This window comes from Tachysurus fulvidraco, chromosome 1 (genome assembly GCF_022655615.1).
Source record: "Tachysurus fulvidraco isolate hzauxx_2018 chromosome 1, HZAU_PFXX_2.0, whole genome shotgun sequence".
NCBI classification, from domain to species: Eukaryota; Metazoa; Chordata; class Actinopteri; order Siluriformes; family Bagridae; genus Tachysurus; species Tachysurus fulvidraco.
In genome coordinates, this window is record NC_062518.1 from 49,128,506 (window position 1) to 49,155,118 (window position 26,613).

General features: G+C 36.0%; 2 protein-coding genes and 2 long non-coding RNA genes across 23 annotated transcripts in view; 1 reads left to right on the forward strand and 3 right to left on the reverse strand.

Moving 5' to 3' along the window:
• LOC125138419 (butyrophilin subfamily 1 member A1-like) overlaps nt 1-17,535 on the forward strand; it is a 262,663-nt gene extending 245,128 nt beyond the window's left edge. The window contains exons 1-12 of one of the 15 annotated variants that reach the window (XM_047813968.1): nt 1,355-1,485; nt 5,984-6,334; nt 6,526-6,804; nt 7,057-7,158; nt 7,725-7,745; nt 9,012-9,038; nt 10,604-10,630; nt 12,951-12,977; nt 13,406-13,432; nt 14,693-14,719; nt 15,792-15,818; nt 16,751-17,535. In XM_047813968.1, the coding sequence (XP_047669924.1) occupies nt 1,434-1,485; nt 5,984-6,334; nt 6,526-6,804; nt 7,057-7,158; nt 7,725-7,745; nt 9,012-9,038; nt 10,604-10,630; nt 12,951-12,977; nt 13,406-13,432; nt 14,693-14,719; nt 15,792-15,818; nt 16,751-17,298 (1,515 nt within the window). In that variant the 5' untranslated portion in view covers nt 1,355-1,433 and the 3' untranslated portion in view covers nt 17,299-17,535. Of the gene's footprint in view, nt 1-1,354; nt 1,486-5,983; nt 6,335-6,525; nt 6,805-7,056; nt 7,159-7,724; nt 7,746-9,011; nt 9,039-10,603; nt 10,631-12,950; nt 12,978-13,405; nt 13,433-14,692; nt 14,720-15,791; nt 15,819-16,750 lie in introns of those variants that run through there. The other 14 variants (XM_047813972.1, XM_047813981.1, XM_047813980.1 and 11 more) reach the window with 14 other exon arrangements.
• Nucleotides 1-26,613, reverse strand: part of LOC113656997 (butyrophilin subfamily 2 member A2-like) — a 251,138-nt gene that overhangs the window by 64,971 nt on the left and 159,554 nt on the right. The gene's annotated exons all lie outside the window — the stretch shown is intronic.
• On the reverse strand, nt 9,384-10,440 carry LOC113657008. Its single transcript, XR_003444051.2, has 3 exons — nt 10,298-10,440; nt 10,054-10,165; nt 9,384-9,934 (listed from the first exon to the last, which is right to left on the reverse strand). It is a non-coding gene; the product is annotated as an uncharacterized LOC113657008 (long non-coding RNA).
• On the reverse strand, nt 14,911-16,668 carry LOC125141437. The gene is made up of 2 exons (XR_007140804.1): nt 15,897-16,668; nt 14,911-15,398 (listed from the first exon to the last, which is right to left on the reverse strand). It is a non-coding gene; the product is annotated as an uncharacterized LOC125141437 (long non-coding RNA).

Below are 26,613 nucleotides of genomic sequence, written 5' to 3' on the forward strand. Positions count from 1 at the left end.
TATAATTCTTAGACTTTTGGACTTCACTGTGTATTCAGCATTACATTATACATTTTTAAGGTATTTATAAAGTTTAAGTGTTGCAAGGTTTTATTAAAGGACTCAATCATGTTATCAAATTATTAGTTTTGTTAAAGGCATCAATTGAACAATTTGTAAATATGTTTTTTTATAACACAGTAATATTTGATGTACGAAAGAAATGTCAACAGCAAGTAATAACAACATACAGTTGTGCTATTGCAGTTGGCATACATTGGGAGAATTTGCAAGATGTGTACTATTTTATAAATAAAACATAAGTGAGAAGGCAAAACAAATGTACTTTATTGCTTATAGGACTCAAGTTAATATGTAAGGCATAACAGAATGGCACAATCATCAAATAAAACATAACAAAAAAGAAAATAATCGCTGTTCAACAGCTTGCATACCTTTAGTACTACAGTAAATATGGTGTATTTCCCCCTTCGGCATTAATGATGGCATGCAGTCTTTTGTAATAATTCTGCATTAAGTCTTTAATTCTCTCAGTTGATATGGCTGCCCATTCTTCCTGGCAAAATGTCTCCAGTTCCTGTAATTCTTTTGGGCTGCCTTGCACAAACTGCACAACTGAGATCTCCCTAAATTGGCTCAATGATATTAATGTCAGGAGACAGTAATGGGCTCCAAAACCTTCACCTTTTTCTGCTGTAGCCATTGGAGGGTCAATCCTGCCTCGCGCTTTGGATTATTGTCATTTTGGAACATCCGAGAGCTTTCCTTGTTCAGCTTTCATGCTGTAGAATGCAAACTGTCTAGTATTTTCTGATAACATGCTGCATTCATCTTGCCATTACTTTTTTTGCTAATTTCCTGTACCACTGGAGCTCACTCCATAGTGTTTATGGTTGTGACTATAAACTTAAATTCTGGTCTAAATATTAAATATTAGAGTTTTTATGATAATTCACTAGGAAATCAATATCAGATGGTTAAAATAGAAAAGTTTCATCAACCGAAATAGCACAATATCATGATCACTTATCCTGTAAATAATAAACAATCTGTTACAGATGGAAAAGAATAAAAAAACAAAATTATATATATTCTATATTATGAAAAGTTATGAACAATTACACAATGTCTGCTTAATATCATATATTCGCCTTTAAGCCATTAAGCTCCTCTTCACTGAATCATAAAGTTTTTCAAACAGATTTTTTCAACACATTAAAACGTTGGGCTTAATTTTTAATCATGTTTAAAGAAATAAGTTTTAACCAATTCAATGTGCAGCAAAGTTACAGGAAGAGACAAAGAGGAGACTTCTGTAGAAAAAAGGTGTGACTACTGAAAAGGTATTACGTAATACAAAATGAAAATAAAAGTGTTGACTCGGACAAAGAAGCTTCTAGCGTCGTCTTACGATACTCTGTCTATCAGGGAAAATGCTTTGGTGTGTGACTCTTATTCTTGTCAGCTTTATTGAATCTCGATCAGGTATGAAAACTGTGTGTGTGTGTGTGTGTGTGTGTGTGTGTGTGGAGTGACAATATTAAAAATGATAGTTTACTTTAAGGCACAATTTATGTTACATTTCAAATGGAAAAACAGTTCATCTGCAGTTGAATTTCCTGTCTTTCGAGTTACAACCCTGACATTTTAATCTCAATAGAAATTCACCATTTGCTATTTCACTTGGTGTCGTGTACAGAACCTGACAAAACTTAAAAGTGATCACAATTCCTTTTGCATTTGCGTTTCCGACATCTGCAGGTAAATAAATTATTATGGGGGGGGGGGGGGGTGTTTATATGATGTCATTCACGGTCAAGCGCCTCGTGGTCAGTGAACAGGACAGAACACGTGTGAATTATTTCTCTACTGATTACCTCTTACTGTAAAGACATATAATTCTAGACAGGTTAAGTGAGTTTGTGGCCTTAACAAACAGCAACAATAATAATGTTTTCACCAACATCAGAGAAGTGAATGAAAGGCTTTCTGTCTGTATTTAATAACAAAAAAGTTAAAAACAAAATTTAAATGTTTGTTCTCCAATAAAAACTTGATTAGCTGCACTGTAAGGGGTGGAAGTATAATCTCTCTGGATTGTAACCAGTTCTGTACATCTCTCCAAAAGGGTTGTACAAATGCACAAAGAAAGAAAGAAATGTCTAAACTTTCAATAATAGTTTCACAATTTTACACAATTTATAATATATTAATACACAATTATTCACCTCAAGATTTAATTTTAGTCTTAAAAACTTGTTTCTGGGATAAATCTCATTTAACTTTCTTAGGCTTTGTAGGAAGAGGAGTAGATGGATACATTATAATAGGGTTTGGGTAAACTGCTTGTAAAAGATTTAATACAACTCTATTTGTACATTTTTTATCACAAAAGTACTGGGAAAACCTTGGAGTACTTTATCTTTAACCATTAGTTACAGACAGACAATATACTGTTTTAAGAAGATAGCACACTGGTAGGCACGGGCAAGAGTAAAAAGGTTCACAATTTATTTGTTCTGTTGCGCAACAGGACCCAACAATCCTCGTGTAGCATGAGAGAGGAAAGGCCCTGATCATTCATTATACTGTGATTTTATAGACATGATTCAAACACAGAGACTGAAGGAAGGAAAACATCCTCAATCATTGGCTAGATGCATAACGACTGTTTGTCTCCTGATCAGGAGAATCTTACCCTTACCGAGGTCTGCATAGAGTTGTTTATGAGCCAACTCGTCTCCAGCTCATTCTGACACTCTAATATTTTATACAAACAATCTCTGGTAATAACAATTTCTAGTCACAACCAACTGCTGGTCCTGCACACAGAAGGTCAGAACTTCACAAACAGCTTCTTAGTAAAAATATCATCACAAAACCAAAAAGAATGATTATTTTGGATGAAGGACTTTAACCATTCTAATTTTAAACACCATTTATCATGTTGAAATCAATTGCATTTATTCCCCATCTCCATGTTTTTAATCAGATTCTCTTTTGTAATGTTTTGACTTATTCTTCCATATTAATTTAAAATTTACTCTATTTATTAATTTTATCATACATGTTGATGGTAAGGAGAAGGCTGGGTAAATGATCCTGGATAAACTATCCATCTTAGACAGAAAGATCCTGCCAAAAATTGTAAGATGTCTCTACAGCCATCTGTATTTATTTACATTTATCTATATTATCCATGTATTTTTATCCGTTATATATATTTGTAGATATAATTATTCCCAAATACTTTACTTCCTTCTTAATTTGCATGTTGTATAAAGACTTTAGTGGACAGTTATGTAGAGTTTACATCTCACATATGACTAGATGACATATGACTGCTCCGGGTGTGTGTTCACGGTGTGTGTTCACTGCTGTGTGTGTGCACTTTGGATGGGTCAAATGCAGAGAACGAATTCTGAGTATGGGTCACCATACTTAGCCATATGTCACGTCACTTTTTCACTTTCAGATTCAACATTAAACCTGAATTTTTTATTAGTATGGGATAGCAGTTCTGCAACCATTATAAATAATAGTGATGAGTTACCACAATCTTTACAAATTCCTCTTTTAATTAGAAATCTTGGACAGGTTCAATGACCCAGAGCTACAGAGCTATTGATATCATAATATGACTTCTTTATGAAATTAATAAAACACACAGAGTTAAAGAGTAAATAAAAACTGCACATATTCTGAATATTGAATTATGTGGCTGTTTTTACAAAGACAAGTAGGAAACGCCATTGCAAATATTATTTGCCATTCCTTTTTAATATTGTCCACAAAATCGCTGCATATGTGTGCGTGGTTGTTTAATAGAATTATAAGCTTGTTTTATCAAATCTGATATTTTGTGCTTATATTTTTATTTGGTTGTGTGTGAAGATTCTCAGTCATCCATGTGAGTTTATCTGGAAGTTGAGTCATGTCAAGTGAACTTCTTTCTAATTCGATCACAACGTTTCACTGCTCATCTGAGTAACTTCTTTAGGCTGAGGGAAGTTGGAGGGAAGTTAGAAAGAAGTCCAGTTGATATATTGATATGACTCCAGGCTCAACTACCAAACTCTGAGTCATACGTACATTTAGTTAGAACATTTGTTTTTGAGAAAACTGATTTCTGGAGTGACACATGGCAACTTAAAAATCTTTAAATAGAAATTCTTCTTTGTGAAAAATTACAAAGGCCACCACTTGGCAACATGCTGCAGATGCACAAAGCACATAGAAATGTATAAAACAGATGCATTAAACTGGCAGTAAGCTCAGAGAGGCTCGGACACAGCATCTGCAAGTTCTTCCGCATACTGCACACATTAACAAACTTGAAGCCACCACGACTGCATGTAGAGACACGCTGTAATCTGAGAAAACATCAGAACCACTGCAATAAACTGAAAACACAGCATACTGTTTATAAGGAAATGGAATGTGTTAAAAGAACATGTGCTATCAAGTTTTTATTTATTGTCTTTTGCGTATTGCACTTTATGTCTGCACAGTTTTTTGTCCTGCACAGTTTTTTGTCCTGCACTGTCTTGTTTGTCTTGTCCTGCACTGTTTGCACCAGGTTGCACAGCTGCACTTTATGTGGCTAAGACTACTTACATGTCCTTAGCCCTGTCTTTGTTTTATGTAGCACATGATCCTGGAGAAACGTTGTCTCATGTCACTGTGTACTGCAACAGCTATATATGGTTGTAATGACAATAAAAGCGTCTTGACTTGACTTGACTTGACTTGACTTGACCTGTATAATTATTCTACATCCCATTTCTGAAGTGATAATACAAGCATCATGTGTAAATGCTTTGTTGTTGTAAAGAACATGAAACCTGCACAACACCAGGTTTATTCATACATATTTTCTTCTCTTTTATAAATTTTATATTAACAACAAAGAACAGATTATTTAGGTATCTTGCTAACGATAAAGGAATTTTCTTGCTTATATACATAAATAAATATGACTAAAACATCAAGCAATAACAATAAAATAGTTTAAGTAAGTTTAACCTGTTCATATAAAGTGCATGTGTGCAAACGTGTTCAAACAGTGCAAGACAAAACAGTGCAAGACAAAAACAGTGCAAGACAAAACAGTGCAAGACAAAAACAGTGCAAGACAAAACAGTGCAAGACAAAACAGTGCAAGACAAAAACAGTGCAAGACAAAAACAGTGCAAGACAAAAACAGTGCAAGACAAAACAGTGCAAGACAAAAACAGTGCAAGACATGAGACAGTGCAAACAGACAATACAACACACTTCCTATTGGGGAAATTCTTACTTACAATAATTCCTATAGCACATGAAGACAGCAGAACTACTTTGCAGAGCATTTTATTTATTTTACTTCAGTTCTAACAGTTTATTTTAGTATTATCAGTCTTAGTCTTACTGTGTTTATGTACGTTGTTCTTAATGCAAATTCATAATGTTAAAGTAATATAAATACAGGTTACCCTACAACCTCTATTTCCTCTTCCTGTGTCCTTTTTTATCCCATGTGGCACCATCAACCACGTAACAGTTCAAGTTACAGTCACATTTTCCCCATTCACATGGTTATTTTGATTTATAATTAGTTGTAAACTTTTGTAAAAAAAAAAAAAATATATGTATTTTTCTAAATTAATTTGTTGATTTATATCTATTTTACATCAGAATATCATTCATCCACCAGAACAGTGTGACTCTGATAAGTGACTGTTGGAAACTATTAACATGTATTTAACTTGAATGTTTGCCACGAATGACCTGTATTTCTTTATTGTGACCTTAAATGTTTTTTGTAATACAGAAATATTATATATATTTTTTTCTGACAAAAACAAGTGTTTTTCTGTAAAAATATGTAAAAACTTGCTTCTATATTTAAAATTAATGTATACAATTAAATAAAGTCAGTCATGTTAAATGCACAGAATATAGTGATATATTGTATTTGCTCTTTATTTTCACCACAATACAGAGAGTTTACAGGTTATTGGTCCAGAAAAGCCTCTTGTTGCTGTAGCTGGTGAAGATCTGGTTCTGCCCTGTTTTATCAAACCCAACACCAGTGCTGTGGACATGACAGTAGAGTGGTTCAAACTCGATGTAAAAGACTCATTAGTGCATCTCTATAGGGATCATGAAGACAAAAATGAAGGTCAGGCTCAGTCCTATAGAGGAAGAACATCACTGTATAAAGAGGAGCTACAGAAAGGCAACACTTCACTCAAACTCTCAGCTCTCAGAGTCTCTGATGAAGGAGAATATAAGTGTCTTGTTGAGGACAAATCCTGGTACGATGACATCACTGTGAAGGTCATTGTAGAGGGTAAGATCAATTTCTGTGATGAAGGTTTCACAAAATTTCAGAAAAACTACATTTTGCCTTGGTTTTAGTATTTAGTGTTGAACCTCAATTTGGAAGATTTCATTACTGATGTTTTCTTTTCTAGTTGATGTTTATTACTGTCTGTTTGTATCATTAAAATCTAATATTATTTTTTTCTTTATTGTCTGTAGCTCAGGGAAGCCACCCAGTGATAATGATGGAGAGTTATGATAACTCAGGAGGGATTAATCTAGTGTGTGAGTCCAGAGGCTGGAAACCTGAACCTGATGTTCTGTGGCTGGACAGAGAAGGAGTCACTCTGACTGCTGAAGATACACAGATACACAGAGACACTGAGGGCTTCAATGTGAAACGCCGCATCTCTGTTTATGATTATAGCGACTCTAACAGGTTTTACTGCAGACTTCAGCAACAACATCACATGATGGAGACAGAGATTATCATCAATAGTAAGTGTCTGTGAATATAAAACTTTTATACTTAAGTTAGATTGTTACATTCTACTGTAATCATTACAGATTAAGGTAATAAATAATGACATGAACTTGATGAACACCATTTACGCATCTGAACTTACATGTTATTTTTATTTTAGCTATTAACAATAACTGCAACACTGTTGTGTGTAATAATACACATTGTACCTATAACTTAAATGAATGGTTTAAAATATCTGATGTGTTAAATGTGGTTTATTTTAGGTAAAGTCTTTGGTGCTTGGAAGTGGATTGTTGGGATTTCAGTTTCAGCATGTCTTATTGCTGTTGGATTGATCGTAACTGCAGTTTTTTATCACAAGAAAGGTACAATTTAATTATCTTTATTACATTTGGGTATTTGGCTGACTTCAGAATAAACCAATCACCTTCAATCTCATTTTAAAAAGTAATTATCATAAAGCTGTCATCAATTACATTATTCTGAGTCAATTATTAATTCAAAATAAAGATCAGCTGGATTTTTTCACATCACTAAGAACATGATTTCCCTCCAAAAATGTGTAAATTGTCAAGACACAAAAACTTACCAAGGAAGCTGCTAAGAGACATGCAGCAACATTAAAGGAGCTGCAGGAATATATGACAAGTACTGATTACTCTCTCAATGGTTTATTTTAGTTTATCTTTTTACATCACATCACAAATCTGTCATTTTAACTGGGGTGTGAAGACATTTTTATTCCCATTATATAAGGAGAAAATTACAATCCACAATCTACAGACTCTATACATTTTATAGCTTAACCACAACACAGTCACCAATCTGTCAATCTTGTCAGTGTTGCAGTGCGTAATCATTTTTGATTTGTATAGAATTTCCACAAAATATTTCAAAACAAATTTGTTTTATCAATTTTTTTTATCCACAGAGATGCAGAAGCAGTCCAAAGGTGAGAGAGATTTTTTTTATGCTTTTAAGAACATTAATTGATATTTTGATTGAACAAATTATAGATAGAACATCTATGAAACAATCAACAGACTCCAACCTCCAACAGACAGACAATTAAAATGTGTTAAATAGTGAGACGTGTCTTCAGTTATGTGTCCACATAAATGTCATCACAAAGGTATCTGGGAAGTTTGTGAGGTTGTTTATGCTGCTGTAGTGATGTAGGTTTCACACAAAAGGTGTTTGAAATGGGTTTAAGACAGTGTTAACTGTTTACTGAAATTATTATAATAAGTTGACTGATCTGAGATGAGAGTTTTTACAAACTGAAAATTCAGATTCAGAAATCTGAAACCTTTCTGATATTTATTTGTAAAAAAAAAAAAAAAAAAAAAAATTGGACACCATTTATAAATTTCATTCTACTTCACAATTATGTGCCACTTTCAGTCTATTTCATAAAATCCCAATAAAATACATTTTTGTTTGTGGTTGTAACATGTCAAAATGTGGAAGCGTTCAGTGGGTATGAATACTTTTGAAAAGCACTGAGTTTTAAAAAAAAAAAAAAAAAAAAAAAAACACAATTTGACACATGGAGAATATAGAATGTAATGAATATAAATTTGATTAATAGTTTGGTTTGAGGTCATTAACATGATTTGTCTGGCAGTCATATGGGCTTCATAAAATCAATAAGAATGCTCTATAATAGATATATACCAGAGTGTAGGGCAAAAATGTGTACACCTGCCTTCTGTGAGGGTTATTAATGATATCTACTTCTTACAAGGTCATGGAACTGAATGGTCAGTACATTTGTACACATTTTAATGGAGCTCGAGTCCAATCCAGATTTTATCTATAAAGCATAAATACCAGACTAATTAATGATTTTAATGTAATTAAGATATAATAATACATATATTTACTTTTATGAGGTTGTTCCTACAGGACAAGTTGGTTTAGGATAACTTTCACACAGTGAATGAAATTATCTTTAAAATAATAAATGTACTCATATTTGTCAAATTATATTTTGTTTAAAGATATGAAAGTGTTATATGTGACGTGCAAAAACAGAGGACTCAGTAACGGGGCAAATATTTCCCCTGTATGTAAGTTAGTGGATTACATTATTTTGTAGAATAATATTGCATGTAGGTGAGCACAATGTCTTAGTCACCACATCTCTGCTGTCAGCTCTTCAACTATATCTGACTAATAAGTGTAATATTAATATTTTAATATTGTCTGTTTTCAGAGAGGCAGATACAGATGCTGAAAGATGGTAATTATACCTGAACTTCTTAACTACTTTATAGTGTCTGAATCACTGTGAGATGAGATCATGAGTTTCTGTCATCAGCACTGCATGTTATACTGCTGCTTTAATGCTGAGATTTCACCAGGAGAGACTGTGGTTATAAGAAATCTGATGGTGAATAAGCTACACCTTTACCTTTACTGCTGAGCTACATCTACATCATAGGCAGCTGCAATATTTTTCCTCCTTAAAAATAGGTTTAGTTGAGTGTAAACACTGACTACAGTTTACTAGTATAATTTTAGTTGATACCCTATGTACCACCGGGCCTCTCCTTCAATTAGTAGAAAGAGAAACACTTCAAGTCAGTCAAGGTACAAAGATTTATTTTAAAAAAAAGGGCATCAAAGGATATACACAAAACACAGACAAAATACTTTATGTAAATAACTCAAAGATTGGTCCCAGCTCCCCAAGATGTTACCAGCCAACTCACACTAACTATATTAGCTAGTTTCCTAGCATGTGGAGGCCTTTAAAGCACAAGGCAGCATTTCCCTGATAATTCACACTGAAAAGCAAAAAAACACAAATTTAAATAAAACTAACAAATAAAAACGTAAATCTTCACTCATAACCACCTCAAGAAAACAAACAAACATAGACCCCACACAAGAAAAGGCCCACACACATGCAGAAAGCAAGCACTAATAAATCAAGCTGGCGACATAAGGCTGGGAAGGTGTTAAAAAAAAGGAAAAAAAGAAATTCAAAAAAAAAACAAAAACCCCAGCCAACCGGACTCGTACACAAACAATCCACAAAATACACGTGCTGCCACCATGCAGCACACACCTCTGAGACCGGCCAGCTAGGGAACCAAACAAAACAATACAGGAGAAACAGCAACTGACTTAAATCTGGAACAAAAGAAAACAAAATTAACAATATATCCTATACTTTATTAAAACATTAAAAATATTTAAAACCCCGGTTACCAACTGCAAAATCTCAATTTAATTAACATTAACACATTTACCTTCTTTGGCAGATAGCAGATATAACCATCAGTCAATGTTTGAGCATTTATTCACATCAGCAGCTGTCAACATGCAGTAAGCAATACTTAAATCATCTGCATCTCATCTCATCTGGGGCAAATTCAGACACAGCCAAACAAAGCCACATTAAATCCCATGTGCTTTTTAAAACAAGGCCCAAATTCAAAATAAATCTCCATAAATAACCAAATCAAACAATATAAAAATAACCAGTCAGCCTACCTCATCTGGGGCAAATTCAGACAGCCAAACAAAGCCACATTAAATCCCATGTGCTTTTTAAAGCAAGGCCCAAACTTCGAAGCCTCTTCCCAGCGCCTGCTTAAAAAGTCTTTGGAATAGTTGGCCTGCCACACCCCCCCCCCTAACCACTTGCCTGGTTACACTTACATTTGATATTTTTAATTACTTTGATTAAAATGATGAACTATGTGAGCTAGCATTTTATACATTTGTTTATGTGGTTTAAATTATTTCAAACAAATTTGTTTTAATAAATGTGTTTAATCAAATCTGTTTTATCTTCAGAGATGAAGAAGGAGAAGGAGTACAAAGGTGAGGAAGATTTTATGTGCTTTTAAGAGCATATTGAATTATAAATAGAACATGTATGAAATGATCAACAGACTCCAACCTCCAACAGACAGACAATTAAAATGTGTTAAATAGTGAGACGTGTCTTCAGTTATGTGTTCACACTGAATTAAAGTAATCACAAAGGTATCTGGGAAGTTTCTTACAGTTCTGTTCAAAATTATTCAACCCCCAATGCTGTAAATGGTTTTAGGGAATTTAGTGTACATTTGTAATTGTATTCAGAATGAAATCCTACAAGGACTTCTTAAAGAACCATAAGCAACTAAAATGACATCAATTAGTTTTGTAATACAGTAGTAAATGTTTCTTTTGTGAATTCTTCATTGACACAATTATTCAACCCCTTAAAGACTACCACTCTGAAGAACAGAGGTTCATTGAAGTGTTTTCAATCAGGTATTGAAAACACCTGTGGATGTCAGGGAGCAGCAATAAAGCCTAATAAGCACCAATTAGGCAGCTTTAAAATGACTGTGATACTCAGCTCCTTCTAGACATTTACTGGTATGGTTACAAACATGGTGAAGTCAAGAGAATGGTCCAGGAAGACAAGAGAAGAGGCGATTACTTTTCACAGGAAGGGCAATGGCTATAAGAAGATTGCAAAGATGTTAAACATACCAAGAGACACCATAGGAAGCATCATTCGCAAATTCAAGGCAAAGGGCACTGTTGAAAAGCTACCTGGTCGTGGCAGAAAGATGATGCTGACTTCGACTGCTGTGCGCTACCTGAAGCGTAGAGTGCAGAAAAGTCCCCGCGTGACTGCTGAGGAACTGAGAAAAGATTTGTCAGATGTGGGTACTGAAGTTTCTGCTCAGACAATACGGCGCACCCTGCGTAATGACGGCCTCCATGCCAGAACTCCCAGGCGCACCCCCTTGCTGTCTCCAAAGAATAAGAAGAGTCAACTGCAGTATGTCAAAAGTCATGTGGACAAACCACAGAAGTTTTGGGATAGTGTTCTGTGGACTGATGAAACAAAATTAGAACTGTTTGGGCCCATGGATCAACGCTATGTTGGGAGGAGGAAGAACAAGAAAAGAACACCTTGCCTATTGTGAAGCATGGCGGGGAGTCAATCATGCTTTGGGGCTGTTTTGCTTCTGCAGGTACTGGGAAGCTTCAGCTTGTGCAAGGTACCATGAATTCTCTTCGGTACCAGGAGATATTGGATGACAATGTGATGCAGTCCGTCACAAACCTGAGGCTTGGGAGACGTTGGACCTTTCAACAGGACAATGATCCCAAGCATACCTCCAAGTCCACTAGAGCATGGTTGCAGATTAAAGGCTGGAACATTTTGAAGTGGCCATCGCAGTCACCAGACTTAAATCCGATTGAGAACCTCTGGTGGGACTTAAAGAAAGCAGTTGCAGTGCGCAAGCCTAAGAATGTGACTGAACTGGAGGCTTTTGCCCATGATGAATGGGCAAAGATACCGTAGATCGCTGCAAGACACTTGTGTCAAGCTATGCTTCACGTTTAAAAGCTGTTATAACTGTAAAAGGATGTTGTACTAAGAATGAATGTCACTTGGGGGTTGAATAAAACTGATAATGATGTGAGCTCAGAAAAGACATTTGTGGTTATTTCATTATAAATGTTATGTTATATTTCTGACCTACACGTGCCTCTTTGATTTAATTGTAAGCAGGATGACCGAATGATCAAAATCAATGTCAAAACGACCAAAACAATCAATTTCAGTTGGGGTTGAATAATTTTGAACACAACTGTAGGTTGTTTATGCTGCTGTAGTGATGTAGGTTTCACACAAAAAGTGTTTAAAATGGGTTTAAGACAGTGTTAACTGTTTACTGAAATTATTATAATAAGTTGACTGATCTAAGATATCTGAGATGAGAATTTTTACAAACTAAAAAATTTTGACACTTGGAGAATATAGAATGTAATGAATATAAATTTGTTTAAAACTTTAGTTTTAGATCATTAAAATGATTTGTCTGGCAGTCATATGGGCTTCATAAAATCAATAAGAATGCCCTATAATAGATATATACCACAGTATAGGGCAAAAATGTGTTCACCTGCCTTCTGTGAGGTTTATTAATGATATCTACTTCTTACAAGACATGGGACTGAATGGTCAGTACATTTGTACACATTTTAATGGAGCTCGAGTCTGTGCCTATCTCAGGCGTCATTGGGCATCGAGGCAGGATACACCCTGGACGGAGTGCCAACCCATCACAGGGCACACACACTCTCTCATTCATAAGTGTAATATAAAAATTCTAATATTGTGTGTTTTCAGAGAGGCAGATACAGAGGCTGGAAGATGGTAATTATACCTGAACTTCTTAACTACTTTATAGTGTCTGAATCACTGTGAGATGAGATCATGAGTTTCTGTCATCAGCACTGCATGTTATACTGCTGCTTTAATGCTGAGATTTCACCAGGAGAGACTGTGGTTATAAGAAATCTGATGGTGAATGAGCTACACCTTTACCTTTACTGCTGAGCTACATCTACATCATAGGCAGCTGCAATATTTTTCCTCCTTAAAAATAGGTTTAGTTGAGTGTAAACACTGACTACAGTTTACTAGTATAATTTTAGTTGATACCTTACATTTGATATTTTTAATTATTTTGATTAAATGATGAACTATGTGAGCTAGCATTATATATGTGTTTATGTGGTTTAAATTATTTCAAACAAATTTGTTTTAATAAATGTGTTTAATCAAATCTGTTTTATCTTCAGAGATGAAGAAGGAGAAGGAGAACACAGGTGAGGAAGATTTTATATGCTTGTAATCACAAAGGTATCTGGGAAGTTTGTGAGGTTGTTTATGCTGCTGTAGTGATGTAGGTTTCACACAAAAAGTGTTTAAAATGGGTTTAAGACAATGTTAACTGTTTACTGAGAATTTTACAGATAGGGTGTGTGTGTGTGTGTGTGTGTGTGTGTGTGTGTGTGTGTGTGTGTGTGTGTGTGTGTGTGTGGTCAGAAGTAAATAAATGACTGAGATTGACTACTATTCTTACTGATGACTAAATGATCACTAAACACAGATTTCTGACATTTTGATAGGCGTGTATGAACTTTTTATTTCCATTGTATTAGCAGAAAATTACAATCCATAATCTACAGCCATTGTAATGGCAGATGATCCACTAGAGCAGGAGTCTTCAATCTTATACACAAAGGTCTGGTGTGGCTGCAGTCTTTTAAAGCAGACAAATAAGAGGCATTGCTTGATATCTGAGACTGGATATGAGCTGATTAATGTGGAGTCAGTTGTGTCTGAAAGCCTGCAGCCACATCAACACTGTGGGTAAGATTGAAGAGCCCTGCACTAGTGACACAAAATACAGATATAACTGTGTAGAGGTAGTTTATGTACAGATAAATGCTGCTACAAATAAATCACTACTAAACTGAACAGAGAAACAGATCTAATCTACTCAAAATATTACTCGAAATTTTTTATTTAATTTTGTTAAATTCATTAAGCATTTGGTATATCAGAACAATATTATAGGAATCTGCAATGAAATTCCATTAATGTTTATAAATCAATTCATGATCAGAAAGAAAAGAAAGAAAGAAAGAAAGAAAGAAAGAAAGAAAGAAAGAAAGAAAGGGTAACATCATTTTAAGGCCACCTGCATCGTGCTTTTAAAATACATTCATAAGCATAGCATAAATATTTTATAAAGCAGTGTCAAATTTCTTTGTCAAATACAATTTTGTTTGAAGACATGACTATTATATGTGACATGCAAAAACAGAGGACTCAGTAATGGGCAAATAATTCCTCTTTATGCAAGTTAGTGGATTACATTATTTTGTAGAATAATATTATTATGATAATCATAATTGAATATACAAATAATTCACTACAGAACTGAACGAAAGAAACAAATCGGATCAATCTAAATCTGTTTTCTACACACACTTTTTGAATAGAAAATAATAATAAGGTATTAAACAGTATCTATGGAGTATCTAAGTAAATCTCTAATATTAATATTTTTCTCTTTTCAGAACTGCAGAGACTGAGTGTGGAATACGGTAATTACACCTGATTTTGTGAAAATTTTGGATTTTCTGTTATTGTAATATTTACAGTTCCCTCCAAATGTGTTGGGTTGTAAAGTCAATTACATTTTGCTCTACACTGAACACTGGTTTGAGATCAACATGTGAACATTCAACAATAGATCTGTCAGCAACGCGGGGATAAAACAGACCCAAATGCAGGATAGCGTAAAATAAACAGGTTTTAATAACTAAAAACATGAAACAAAGACACAGACACGACTTCAGACGACAACCAAAGACACCAGAGGATTCTGAACTGCTCGAGGCAACACGGCACAGTTAAATAGACAAGACACATGAGGAACAGTTGTGCAGAGACGGGGAGGAGTAAACAAGTGCGAGGCAGACACGTGACAGGGAACAAAAACAAGAACACGTGGCCAAAGTCCGGGCTGAGTCCTGACAAGATCAGATTTTCATCCTCCTGACATTTACAGCTAGAGGTGTTAAACAACTCAGAAAATGGCACCTTTTGTCTGAACCTGTGTCTTTTCAAGTGATAGAAATGATTGAAATGTGACTGATACGTGTTCCTTGTTGCCCAAAAGTGCCCTGTTAATCACACAGTACTGAATGTTTTCTCTTGATCTGAGCTCCGTGTTTCTCCTCTGAAGCATTGGGTTTAGCCAGTGCAACAATTTGGGAGGATCTGAAAAAAAGAAAGAAATGTGACGATGGTAGTTGATGACAAACATTGTGAGAGCTGTGAAGAAAAAAACCCCAAAACAGCATTCAGTAACATCACAAACAACCTCCAAAGCAAACCCAAAACACTGCCAGCAAAACACTGGACTTAATCAGGGGCAAAAGTGGAAGGTTTTATATTGGCCAAGTCAAAAAGCAAACCTTAACCAAACTGAGCAGCATTTCACCTCCATTTCACACCCAAAACTAACAATAACTGAAAGAAGCTGCAATACAAGTATTGAAAGCATCACAAAAGAAAAATTTCAGTCATTTTTGTACATTGGTGTATATACTATGATGTGTTTAATGTGACTTTATTTGGACTATATTGTCATTAAACTACATGTTTTCACAGAGTTATTAAAGAAGAAGAAGTATGCAGGTAAGAATAATTCTTTACAGTTAAATGCCCCAGATTAAAACCATCCTAAGTGTAATAATACAGCACAGAACTACCCACTTTTAGGGCTTTTGTTGCCCCACATTGCTACCACATGCTCCTCTGCTTTCAGGTGCGAATCCACACAGGATGCAAAACAAACCTAGAGACAGAGACATAAGCAGGTCAAAGTCACAGCACAAACCTCATAACACAAGCAGGTAGCAACAGGTAGCCAAAGTACAATAATAGTCCACCAGCGCAGGTCTTTAATCCACCATGGTCACTATCTATAAACAGGAAATAATCCACACACGGGAAATAATCCACGGGGAAAATGGGAGAGCAAAAATAGCAAAAAACCCCAAAAAACTAACAGAAAAAGCGCCAGAGCCGAAAAGCAAAAGAAAGCGCAGCAGCAAAAAGAGCAGGACTGAGAAATAACTAGAACAGGAGGACGGTGAGAAAAGTCACAGATCACGACGTAACTGTAGAGAGATCATCTGGTGAAAATCACGCAGAAACACTTAAATAGCGCTGCCGGGATTCAGAGGCTGCTGACCGGTAAGTGACGTCACCAATGAGCGCCGCAAACTGGAACTCCGGAGGAATCCGCTGACATCAAGTCAATATTCACATCTATTTTTTCACTGTTCACTAATTCACATTCAATATGTCAGTGTTTCAACATAGAAAAGTCAAGTTTATCGTCCGTGTTACTCAGTGTTAGGTAAAGACAATCGAGCCTGGAACATGTTGTACAGTTTTGTGTCCTGACATTAAATAAACACACAAAGGTTTTAGTCCAAATTACAGACTTGGAGTAAATCACTGTTCTTTCCCCTTCACTGTTCAGCTTTATGATTGGATTGAATTCAGATGATGATTTAATATTTTTACCTGTTTACTCACATCACACACTGTGTTTCTCTCAGTGGATGTGACTCTGGATCCTGATACAGCAAGTCCATTTCTCAACCTGTCTGCTGATGGAAAAGAAGTGACATGTGGAGACAGACGACAGGATCCCCCTGATACACCACAGAGGTTTAATTATTATCTCTGTGTTCTGGGAAAGCAGAGTTTCTCTACAGGGAGATTTTATTATGAGGTGCAGGTCAGAGGGAAAACTGAGTGGACATTAGGAGTCGTGAGAGAGAACATTAACAGGAAGGGGAGGATTACACTGAAACCTCAGAATGGATTCTGGACTGTGGGGCTGAGGAATAAGAATCACTATAAGGCTCGTGCTGATCCCCGTGTCCCCCTCACACTGAGAGAGAAGGTGGAGGTTGTGGGGGTGTTTGTGGATTATGAGGAGGGTCTGGTCTCCTTTTATGATGTAAAGTCCAGATCTCATATCTACTCTTTCACTGGTCAGTCTTTCACTGAGAAACTCTATCCATACTTCAGTCCTTGTGATAATGATGGAGGTAAAAATTCAGCACCACTGATCATCTCTCCTGTATTTAAGACTGAATGAATTTTCACCTCACAAATATAATCATCTGTTAAATGTTGAGAATAAAAAGAAACATTATACTTCTTTAGTTAAATTTTAGAAACACATTTTCCCTTTTAAAATGTTGTACAGATTATTTTAATACCTGGTTTTAATTGTAATCCTAAAGTCTGTTTTTATGATCATTTGACATTATGGTTGTGGAACTTTGTCATTACAAATCACATATAAATAAAGATCATTTACAGTTTACTCTGATTTTTACTGCAGAATTTAATTTGATCAATAAAATGTGAGCAGGATTTAAATGTCCACAAGCACGAGAAGTGACACTGTGACACGAGAGTGTTAGAGCTCTGGCTCCCTCTGGTGGTGATAAAGTGCAAGTGGAGCTGTTACTATCTAATACTACTACTACAACTGATAATAATAATAATAATAATAATAATAATAATAATAATAATAATAATAATAATAATAATAATAATAATAATAATAATAATAATAATAATAATAGTAAACAACATGGATCATAGTGATTTTTGTATCAGGCCATATGATTTTTAGATGAAAAAAAAAATACTGAAAATATATAAATGTAATGTGACATGTTTCTTATTACCCAGATGTGTCCTGTTAGATTGATCATTAAATAATAAATAGTTATGAACATCTACACTTGGTTTTAGTCTCCAGTTTTACTTGTGAAGACTGAATGTGTTGTTAAAAAGGAAAACATTTTATATTTCTCATCTTTGACAGACTCTATTATATAATTGTTGATTCACTGTGTTCTCTGTGTTAATGAAATGATTTAATAAAATTTGACAAGGCAGTGGGCCACTCTGTATATCTCTCTGTTAAAATACTCAAATGAATAAAATTACTTTTAATGTCACTGATGTGTACAAAATAATGTAAAAGAATATACGACTTAGATAGTTAGATAGTTTACATGAAATATAAATTTCTTATCAAAACATGTGATTTCAGTTTTTATACTAAACTAGTTTGAATTATGTAAAGTAAGCACATATAAAATGTTCCATATTAATGTAAATGATGTAAATACATTGACATCTTGTGAGGATGTCATCTGACAAACTATTATTGCTGTATTGATTGTTGGCTGCTGCAGAATTCCACTGGCTTGGGTTTGATCCTTTGTTGCTCCCAAGAGAGAGGCAGAGAGGCAGATACAGATGCTGGAAGCTGGTAATTATACCTGATCTTCTGAATGAGTAGAAGATATAATAACAATGTTCAGATGTATAACATTGCATAGCTAGATGTGATTCATGGGCAGAAGCAATATTTTTCTAGCTTAAAAATAGGTTTTCTTGAGTGTAAACAATGACTGCAGTTTACCAATAAAATTTCAGCTGATAACTTATACAACCCGAATTCCGAAAAAGTAGGTTTTTTAAATTACATTAAAAATTAAGACTTTCAAATCATATGCGCTATTTTATTCACAATAGAACATGGATAACATAAATGTTTAAAAAGAAAAAAATTACACTTTTATCCATTAAATGAGCTCATTTCAAATTTGATGCCTGCTACTGGTCTAAAAAAAGATGGCATGAGGCAAGTAATGGCTGAAAAGCAAGAAATTTTATAAATATTAGCTGGGAGAACATCTAGCAGTTAAGTTAATTGATATTAGGCCTGTAACATGATTAGCTATAAAAGGGATGTCTTAGAGAGGCAGAGTCTCTCAGAATTAAAGATAGGCAGAGATTCTCTAACCTGTGAAAGTGTGAAATACTTAAAAACAATGGTCACGTCACATGTAGCCCCGCCCCCAAAACAAGCGAAATCAAAAATTTGTACAACATGGACATGTGACATATCAAAACACTCAGCACAATAAGGGGAACTGCCCCACGGTTATTCTGGTCACGTCACATGCTCATGTCCGCTCACCTCCAAAAGTATTGGCACCCTAGCGGTCCAGTAGCTTTCACAATCTTTTTGTCCACTCGCCTCCAGAATGCACCGGCCTTTGCGAATACTTGCACCGTCAAAGCCAACATCAAAGTTTGTCACGACAAACTTTACAAATCTAGTTACATGTTGTCCTTATTTCTTATGCTCTTCCATAGAAGTTACTGTGTTTGAAGTAGGTACCTGATTATTTCCTCACCATTTCTCACCTGTGCAGTGTTTCAGGTGATGATGTGTGCAGTGTTTCAGGTGATGATGTGTGCAGTGTTTCAGGTGATGATGTGTGCAGTGTTTCAGGTGATGATGTGTGCAGTGTTTCAGGTGATGATGTGTGCAGTGTTTCAGGTGATGATGTGTGCAGTGTTTCAGGTGATGATGTGTGCAGTGTTTCAGGTGATGATGTGTGCAGTGTTTCAGGTGATGATGTGTGCAGTGTTTCAGGTGATGATGTGTGCAGTGTTTCAGGTGATGATGTGAATGTCATAGCATCATTAAATTAAATTTAATAGGTTTCATTATATTAGATTTATTATGTTCTGTTAAAGAGCATCATGGTCCGAGCTAGACTTCATCTGGAATTATTATTATAACAACAAACTATTTATAAGGAGCTTGTTCATCCAGCAGGGTCTCTATAGATCATCATACAGACCAGGAAATGCAGGAGGCGGCACAGAGAACGTAGGCAAAAGTAGGGATGTTGTGCAGGACTACAGGAAAGGCTAAAGAGAGCAGCACATAAACCTGCACTGCCCAGCATCCTCTTCACAAACTCCTAATAAACGGGTAACAAAACAGAAAAACTGGAGCTGATCATGTTGGGGGGAAAACAGTGAAATTCTTCCTTAAGTTCATTAAACAGTTGTACAATGAACCTGAATTTGTTTGCTAAAATATTGTGTCATGCTGCTGAGTGTCAGGATTGGAAAAGTGTTCATAAACTGTATTATTAATGAAGAACCTCAGAATATAACTGTAAGCCTGTTAAATTCTTACTTGCAAAGTAACTGAAATATGTAATTTATATAGCTTTAATAAACCTAACTAGCTCACCCTAAATCTGCAAGAACAATCTAGCTAGCTGAGGCTAGATAACTGGGTCATGTTCCTACTGAGGACATATTTAACCAGCTTAGATGTAACTATCTAACGTTGTTCAGGTAACAGTTATAACAGTTATAGGGTCTGTTTGTGCAGCACAAGGACTTTCAGTGCACAAGGACATTTACAGTATTTGGCAGAAGCCCTTATCCATGACAATGTCTTTAATGTTGTACTCATAAAACATTGAGTCTTGAGGTTGTGACCTTTAGGAGGTCTGTATGCCTTTGTGTTCTGTTGAATATAAACACTGGGATTTTTTTAACAGATGTGTTTGTTCCTGATCAATGCAGATAAGAGCAGCACTTATCCGCTGTCAGGATGCTGAGCCTCAGGAATGTCAGGAATTTCTATAGTTATACTGTTTGAAAGTGATAGTTTAGCTGCAGTAAGGATTTATACAGAAATATACTTCCAAGTTGGTCCCGGTGCGGTCGGCTGCTCCATCACAACTGCTCCGACTAAGCTTTGTTCATTTTTGTTTATGGAAAGTTCCAGAGGGACATTCAGAACTGTAACCTCCTGTGTTTCACTCAGATAAACCTGAATTTTTTTTTTTTTGTGACATATGGCCAAGTACGGTGACCCATACTCAGAATTTGTTCTCTGCATTTCACCCATCCCAAGTGCACAGACACAGCAGTGAACACACACACACATAATTAGTAAATGAATATTTAGCAGTTTTGATTAGAACTGAGGTTGGTTAACAGATTTGTGCAAAAAAAAGTATGTATTTTTATATTAGTTTAGTTTCGTGTTTTTAAAATGTCCATAAGGGTTAAGATCATTACCACCTTCATTTTATATTTATCTCGTGTTTAATTATTTTTTAATTTTTTTATAACAATCTTAACTTTATTTCACAAGAAGCATGTGTATGTTACAAAATGTGTTTGAGATGATTTTAATATAATTATATGTGTATAGATTTATATTTTATTCTGTTTATCTGCTTTTCTCTTTCAGTTCCTGTATCAGCTGTCACTACTGTAAAGGTGGAGTTTAATCAGACTGCTGCTCTGCCCTGTAATCGGAGATGTTTTCATCATGTCACATGGTCTCTGTTCAATAACCCAGGTTATATAGTGGCTTGGTGTGATCGGACAACCTGCTGGCCAGCTTTGCTTCTTTTGTCTCATCTATTGTCTTATACTTTGAGAGACTCTCTCCTCACTGCTCTCCAAACTAAAATATCATGGATTTGATGAACTGGTCTCTCAACGCAATTGACAGCATCTTCTCGACGAGAAGCTTGGGTTCGGGGGAGCCTGACTGCACTTTCCGACACTTTCCGTGGAGGACATTGAAGATATCTACCTATTCGGAACCATGATAACAGGAGTTCTGCTGATTGGATTAGGCATTGCCCTGGATTATCGACAAAATCAGAAAATGGTGAAAGCTGTTCAAAATCTCCCAAGGCTGCCCGTCATGATTGATGCAGTGGGCAGAGCGGTCAGCACTGAGGCTGGGACTAATAACCGCAATATGGATAACATCACGGTGAGGCTCACGTTTTGTATACTGCTTTGGTTGACATCAGAGAGAAGCTCACTGCTTTGGAAAGAAAAATGGAGACCAGAATGGAGTAAGAGAGTAGTCGTGTAAATTGGAATGCGTCTACTCGCCCCAAGACCAAACAATCCCAATCTTATCTGCATTCAGCTCCCCTCAACCAGCACTGGCCTTGGCCAAGGCCGCTGTTGGAACAACAACTCCCCCGGCAGAGCACTGCAGCGAGACGCTCTTGCGTTCCTTCCCCCACTTCCACAGACACCTGCTGATTGTTGTCTCTCTCTAGGACCTAATCAAGGTTGTCTCCATGGCAATTTGCTGTGTATCGCTATGACAATCTTGCGGACTGAGACACCAAGATTGGATGCTGGGAGCGACGACTCCCCAGGCCGACACTTTTACATACATACACACACACACACACACATATATAAAGATATGCACTCACACCCCACCCCCCACCCCATCCCACGCCTTCGCCGCTTTGTACCACCAGTCTGACAAGCGGGTCTGTGACCAGCGCCGAAGATAAAGGCTGCAGGACCTGATGGCTGCTTGCCTGTGCTGGATTACCTCCACCACCCCCCCCCCCCCACTCCCCTCACCTGTTGCAAATCATGTGTTTATGGCGTACTGTTTATGTGCTTATGTTGCTGAGGTTTTTTTCCTGTTCCCACACTGTACTTCCTCCGGAGTATAGTCTGGGGGTTGTTTTTTTTCTCCTCCCTTCCCTCATGTTATGCTGTATTTCTTTTCAATTCCCTGTCTTCCTGGCCTGTCCCCCCCCTTGCCATATTGTATGTATTGTATGTTTGGACAGGTTGATAGCTAATTTCACGGTACTCGTGACCAGTGACAATAGAGGCTACTACAACTACTACTACTACTAAACATGTTATGCATTAGATAGAAAAAGAAAAAAAAACCTACATATGTATATAAGTGCAAATAAGAAACACTTATTCTAAGTATGATAAATAGTGACAGATTTACTGGATCTATCAATGCAATTATTCGAGTGGGTTACATTTACATCCAGTTAAAATTCAGTCTGGTGTTTTTTTCTCCTCAGCCATCATCTCATCAGTTCAGGTGAATCCTTGTGAAGATCTACAGCTGAATTTGCACATATCAGACCAAGTGGAGGTGATCTTTAAACACAGAAATTCATCAGATCCACATGGTGTACAGATCTGCAGTGTGTATAAAAGCTCACTAAACTGTACAGCTGAATACACACAGAGAACATCACTCACTAACACACTTCTTACACTGAGAGGAGTAAAGAGGACTGATGATGGAGATTACATCGTCAGAGACACGGAGTATAACGAGAAACTTCATAATTACTCAGTAACAGTAAGAGGTACGTATTCAGTGTGATTTGTGTCAGTGTGTAAAATTCAACAGTCTGATATTGGTCAGAAATCATCATGAACATTCAGTTAATATAATAAAATAAAACTTAAAGTTGCTCTGAAACTCGACTGTATGAGAACTTATCATTAAATTCTACATTTTCTACACACAGGTTTGTTTACTAGTAAATAAATTCTCCTGCAGATGATTTACAAATAAATAAATGTTTAAAACTAACACTGTAAATGAGGCCCAGTGGGTGTGTTATTGGTGTTCAGTTAATCACGCTCACTGGCACATGGTGTGTGTTAAGTCACAAATAAACTCTGTGTGTGTTTGTGTGTGTGTGTGTTTGTGTGTGTGTGTGTGTGTGTGTGTGTGTCTGTGTGTGTGTGTGTGTGTGTGTGTGTGTGTGTGTGTGTGTGTGTGTGTGTGTGTGTGTGTGTGTGTGTGTGTGTGTGTGTGTGGAGTACAGATCAGAACAAAGATCAGGAGTGTGATCTACCAGTGTGGGCGATCATCCTGATAGCGGTGCTTCTGGTTGCTGCACTGATTGTGATAATCCTGATCCTGAGGATTATATATCACTGTAACCGAAGAGGTGATGTAAGTAACAGAGACATGCAGCACTGTGACATCAGAGATCACATGACTGTGTGCTGTAATAAACTCCACATCACCCTGATTAGACATCACTCAGTTACTACATGGACACTTCCACAGAACAAATATAATGATCAGCTACTGTATAATAACTAAATAAATGTCTTCCAGTCTCACACTGACAACTAAACCCTCTATAGATTCTTTATAAATAAAGACTATGACCTGAATTTATCTTCAATTTTATTCATCAGCCTTTGAGGAGATTGAATTTACTGAACTTCAGGATTTACATCTAGTGATTAATATTAATATATAATGTAATAATGCATATATACATATTATTTCTTCTACAGTATATTGTACAGAGGCCCAAGAATGGAGCAGGAGAACTTCAGAGCTTTAATGGCACAATAAAAATGAACCTAATGGAGAACTGATGTTAAGACAGAGTGAGAACGAAAGTCACGAGTATTAACAGAGGGAAGAGACTTGTAACTACTGTACATACAGCATGATGCTGGAACAATGAGAGATCAAAACTCAAATGGGAGCACAGGAATAAATGACATGTATCTGGATCTACAGCTTTCTCCGTCCCTTTGTGCTTCACAACAACTGAAGAACATGACCTGACTACAGAATCTGCTCAGATCCTTACACAAGTTGTCAGGTCTAGACCAGACTACTGCAGATCTCTTTTGGAATCAGACCCTGGTTTAGATGTCCACACCTACACACCACATCATCAAGCCTTCAAACTCATGGCTTATATACTCTGTCCTTCTCTGGGATCTGCTTCAGAACTGGTTCCTCAAAAGTGGGATGTGTGTCCACTGTGGGAAAATAATCTTAAGTCATTGTTTTATTTCCTTTTAGTTCTAGCATATTTTTGTGGATCATGCTGAAGCCAAATCGAGTTACAATGCATGTTAAATTCAAACTTTACATTAGTCTTGTGGTTCCTGTATCTCATTAATATGAAAGGAAAGGGCAAGGTAACTCAGGGTATCATCTGTCCCTTTGTGACATCTGTCCCATTGTTTAAGGTGGCCATTTGATTCAAGAAGGAATGCCATGCGTTAGAGGTGAACTCATTCCTATGATAATGAAGGGGTCTGAGAAAGACTGTTGTGTTAGATGGTTACAGCACAGGACCTCTCTCTCCTTCCCCTCTGTTATATACACCACCCCATTTTGCAAGCACCATTAATAAACAAAATGTGTGGGTCTAGGCAAAAAAAGTCATTTTCATTAAAACTATTAAAATGGATTTATAACGTTATGGAAAATATAACCCTGTTTTTATGATCAATAACCATATTAATTATAGGAATAAAGGAGGAAGTGACTGTGACTCCTCATCTATTTCAACCATCTAATAGAACAATTGAAGAGATTGATCCCAAACGTCCTGATCAAATGGGAGACATTTCGGCTCAGCAAATAATGAAAGCTCTAGCAGCACATGTCATAAATCCTTTGCCAGAAGAATTGCAGTAATAAAAAAATATTAATAACAAAATGGAAACTGCATTGGAACCTATATGCAAAAAAATGAATGAATGTAACTAACAGCTTAACTATTATAAAGATGTATGGAGCGACTATAGGAACGATTTCTCATAGAGTAAAAAATCAGTGTAGTTCTTCGCCGACAACTACAGAAAGAATTATAACCCTGCTTATCCTTAGGTATACAGTAGGGAAAAATCCCCAAAAGCACAAACACAGCAGGAAAAGTCCAACAATAAAGCAGGAAACCTTAAACATACAGTACCAACCCAGTGGGGATGGAAGGTGCAACAATCTTTGGGAGCCAGTCTTGTGTGGATCAGTTACTGTTTTGTGGTCATTAATTTTGGTTCTAATAAAGGCTCTGGCTGCTGCATTTTTGGGTCAAATGGGGTTTGTTTATTTTTATTGTTTGTTTGTCTACTAGAGCGTCTTTACAGCAAGCCATTACAATAATATAACTAATGTAAGTCATGACATGATGTTATTTTTTTTCTTTTGGTTTTGGGAATATCTATGATATGATTCAGGGTTAGTAATATTATTTACATGAGCTTTAAATGACAGACTGGAGTCAAAACACCAAGGATTTTCACTACAGTACATGATGCCACTAATAAGCCATCCAGAATTACTCTGTAATCCAAAAGCTTACTTCTAGCAGCCTCTGATTCTAGTATTAGCACTTCTGTCTTGTCAGAAATTCCAGAAATATTGGGATGTTTTTTAAATTTTAATAAAAACTTTCCAATCACATGAGCCAATATTTGATTTACAATAGAACACAGATAACATAACAAATGTTGTTTTATCTTGCTTGTGTTGTTTGTTCACAGCACAGGTTTTGACACCATACAGTAGATCATAACATTCTCACAGATAGAATAAAAATGGAACAAACCTCTTCAACTCAGGTATTATCTGACCAATTGTTATATGAAGAAACTATGTTCTATTGTGAATAGAATATTGGCTCGTGTGATTTGAAAGTCTTTTAGTTTTTATATTATTCAGATTTAAATCACGTCCTAACATTTCCAGAATTCGGGTTGTGTGTCATTTAAAATTCTCAACTTTTTTAACCCTTCTGGACACTTTAGGACGTTTTTGTCCATTAGGGGACCACATTTTTGGTCTCACTTTTTCTCTGTGTTTCAGCTAGAGAAATGACTTACTGGGACGAACCTTTATATAACATGTACTTTGGAAAGAGTATTTTGAATTTTTGACCAGGTCTATAATGTTCTATTTTTTAAGGTTTTAAACCCGTAGGTGTGTGGAGACCAAAAA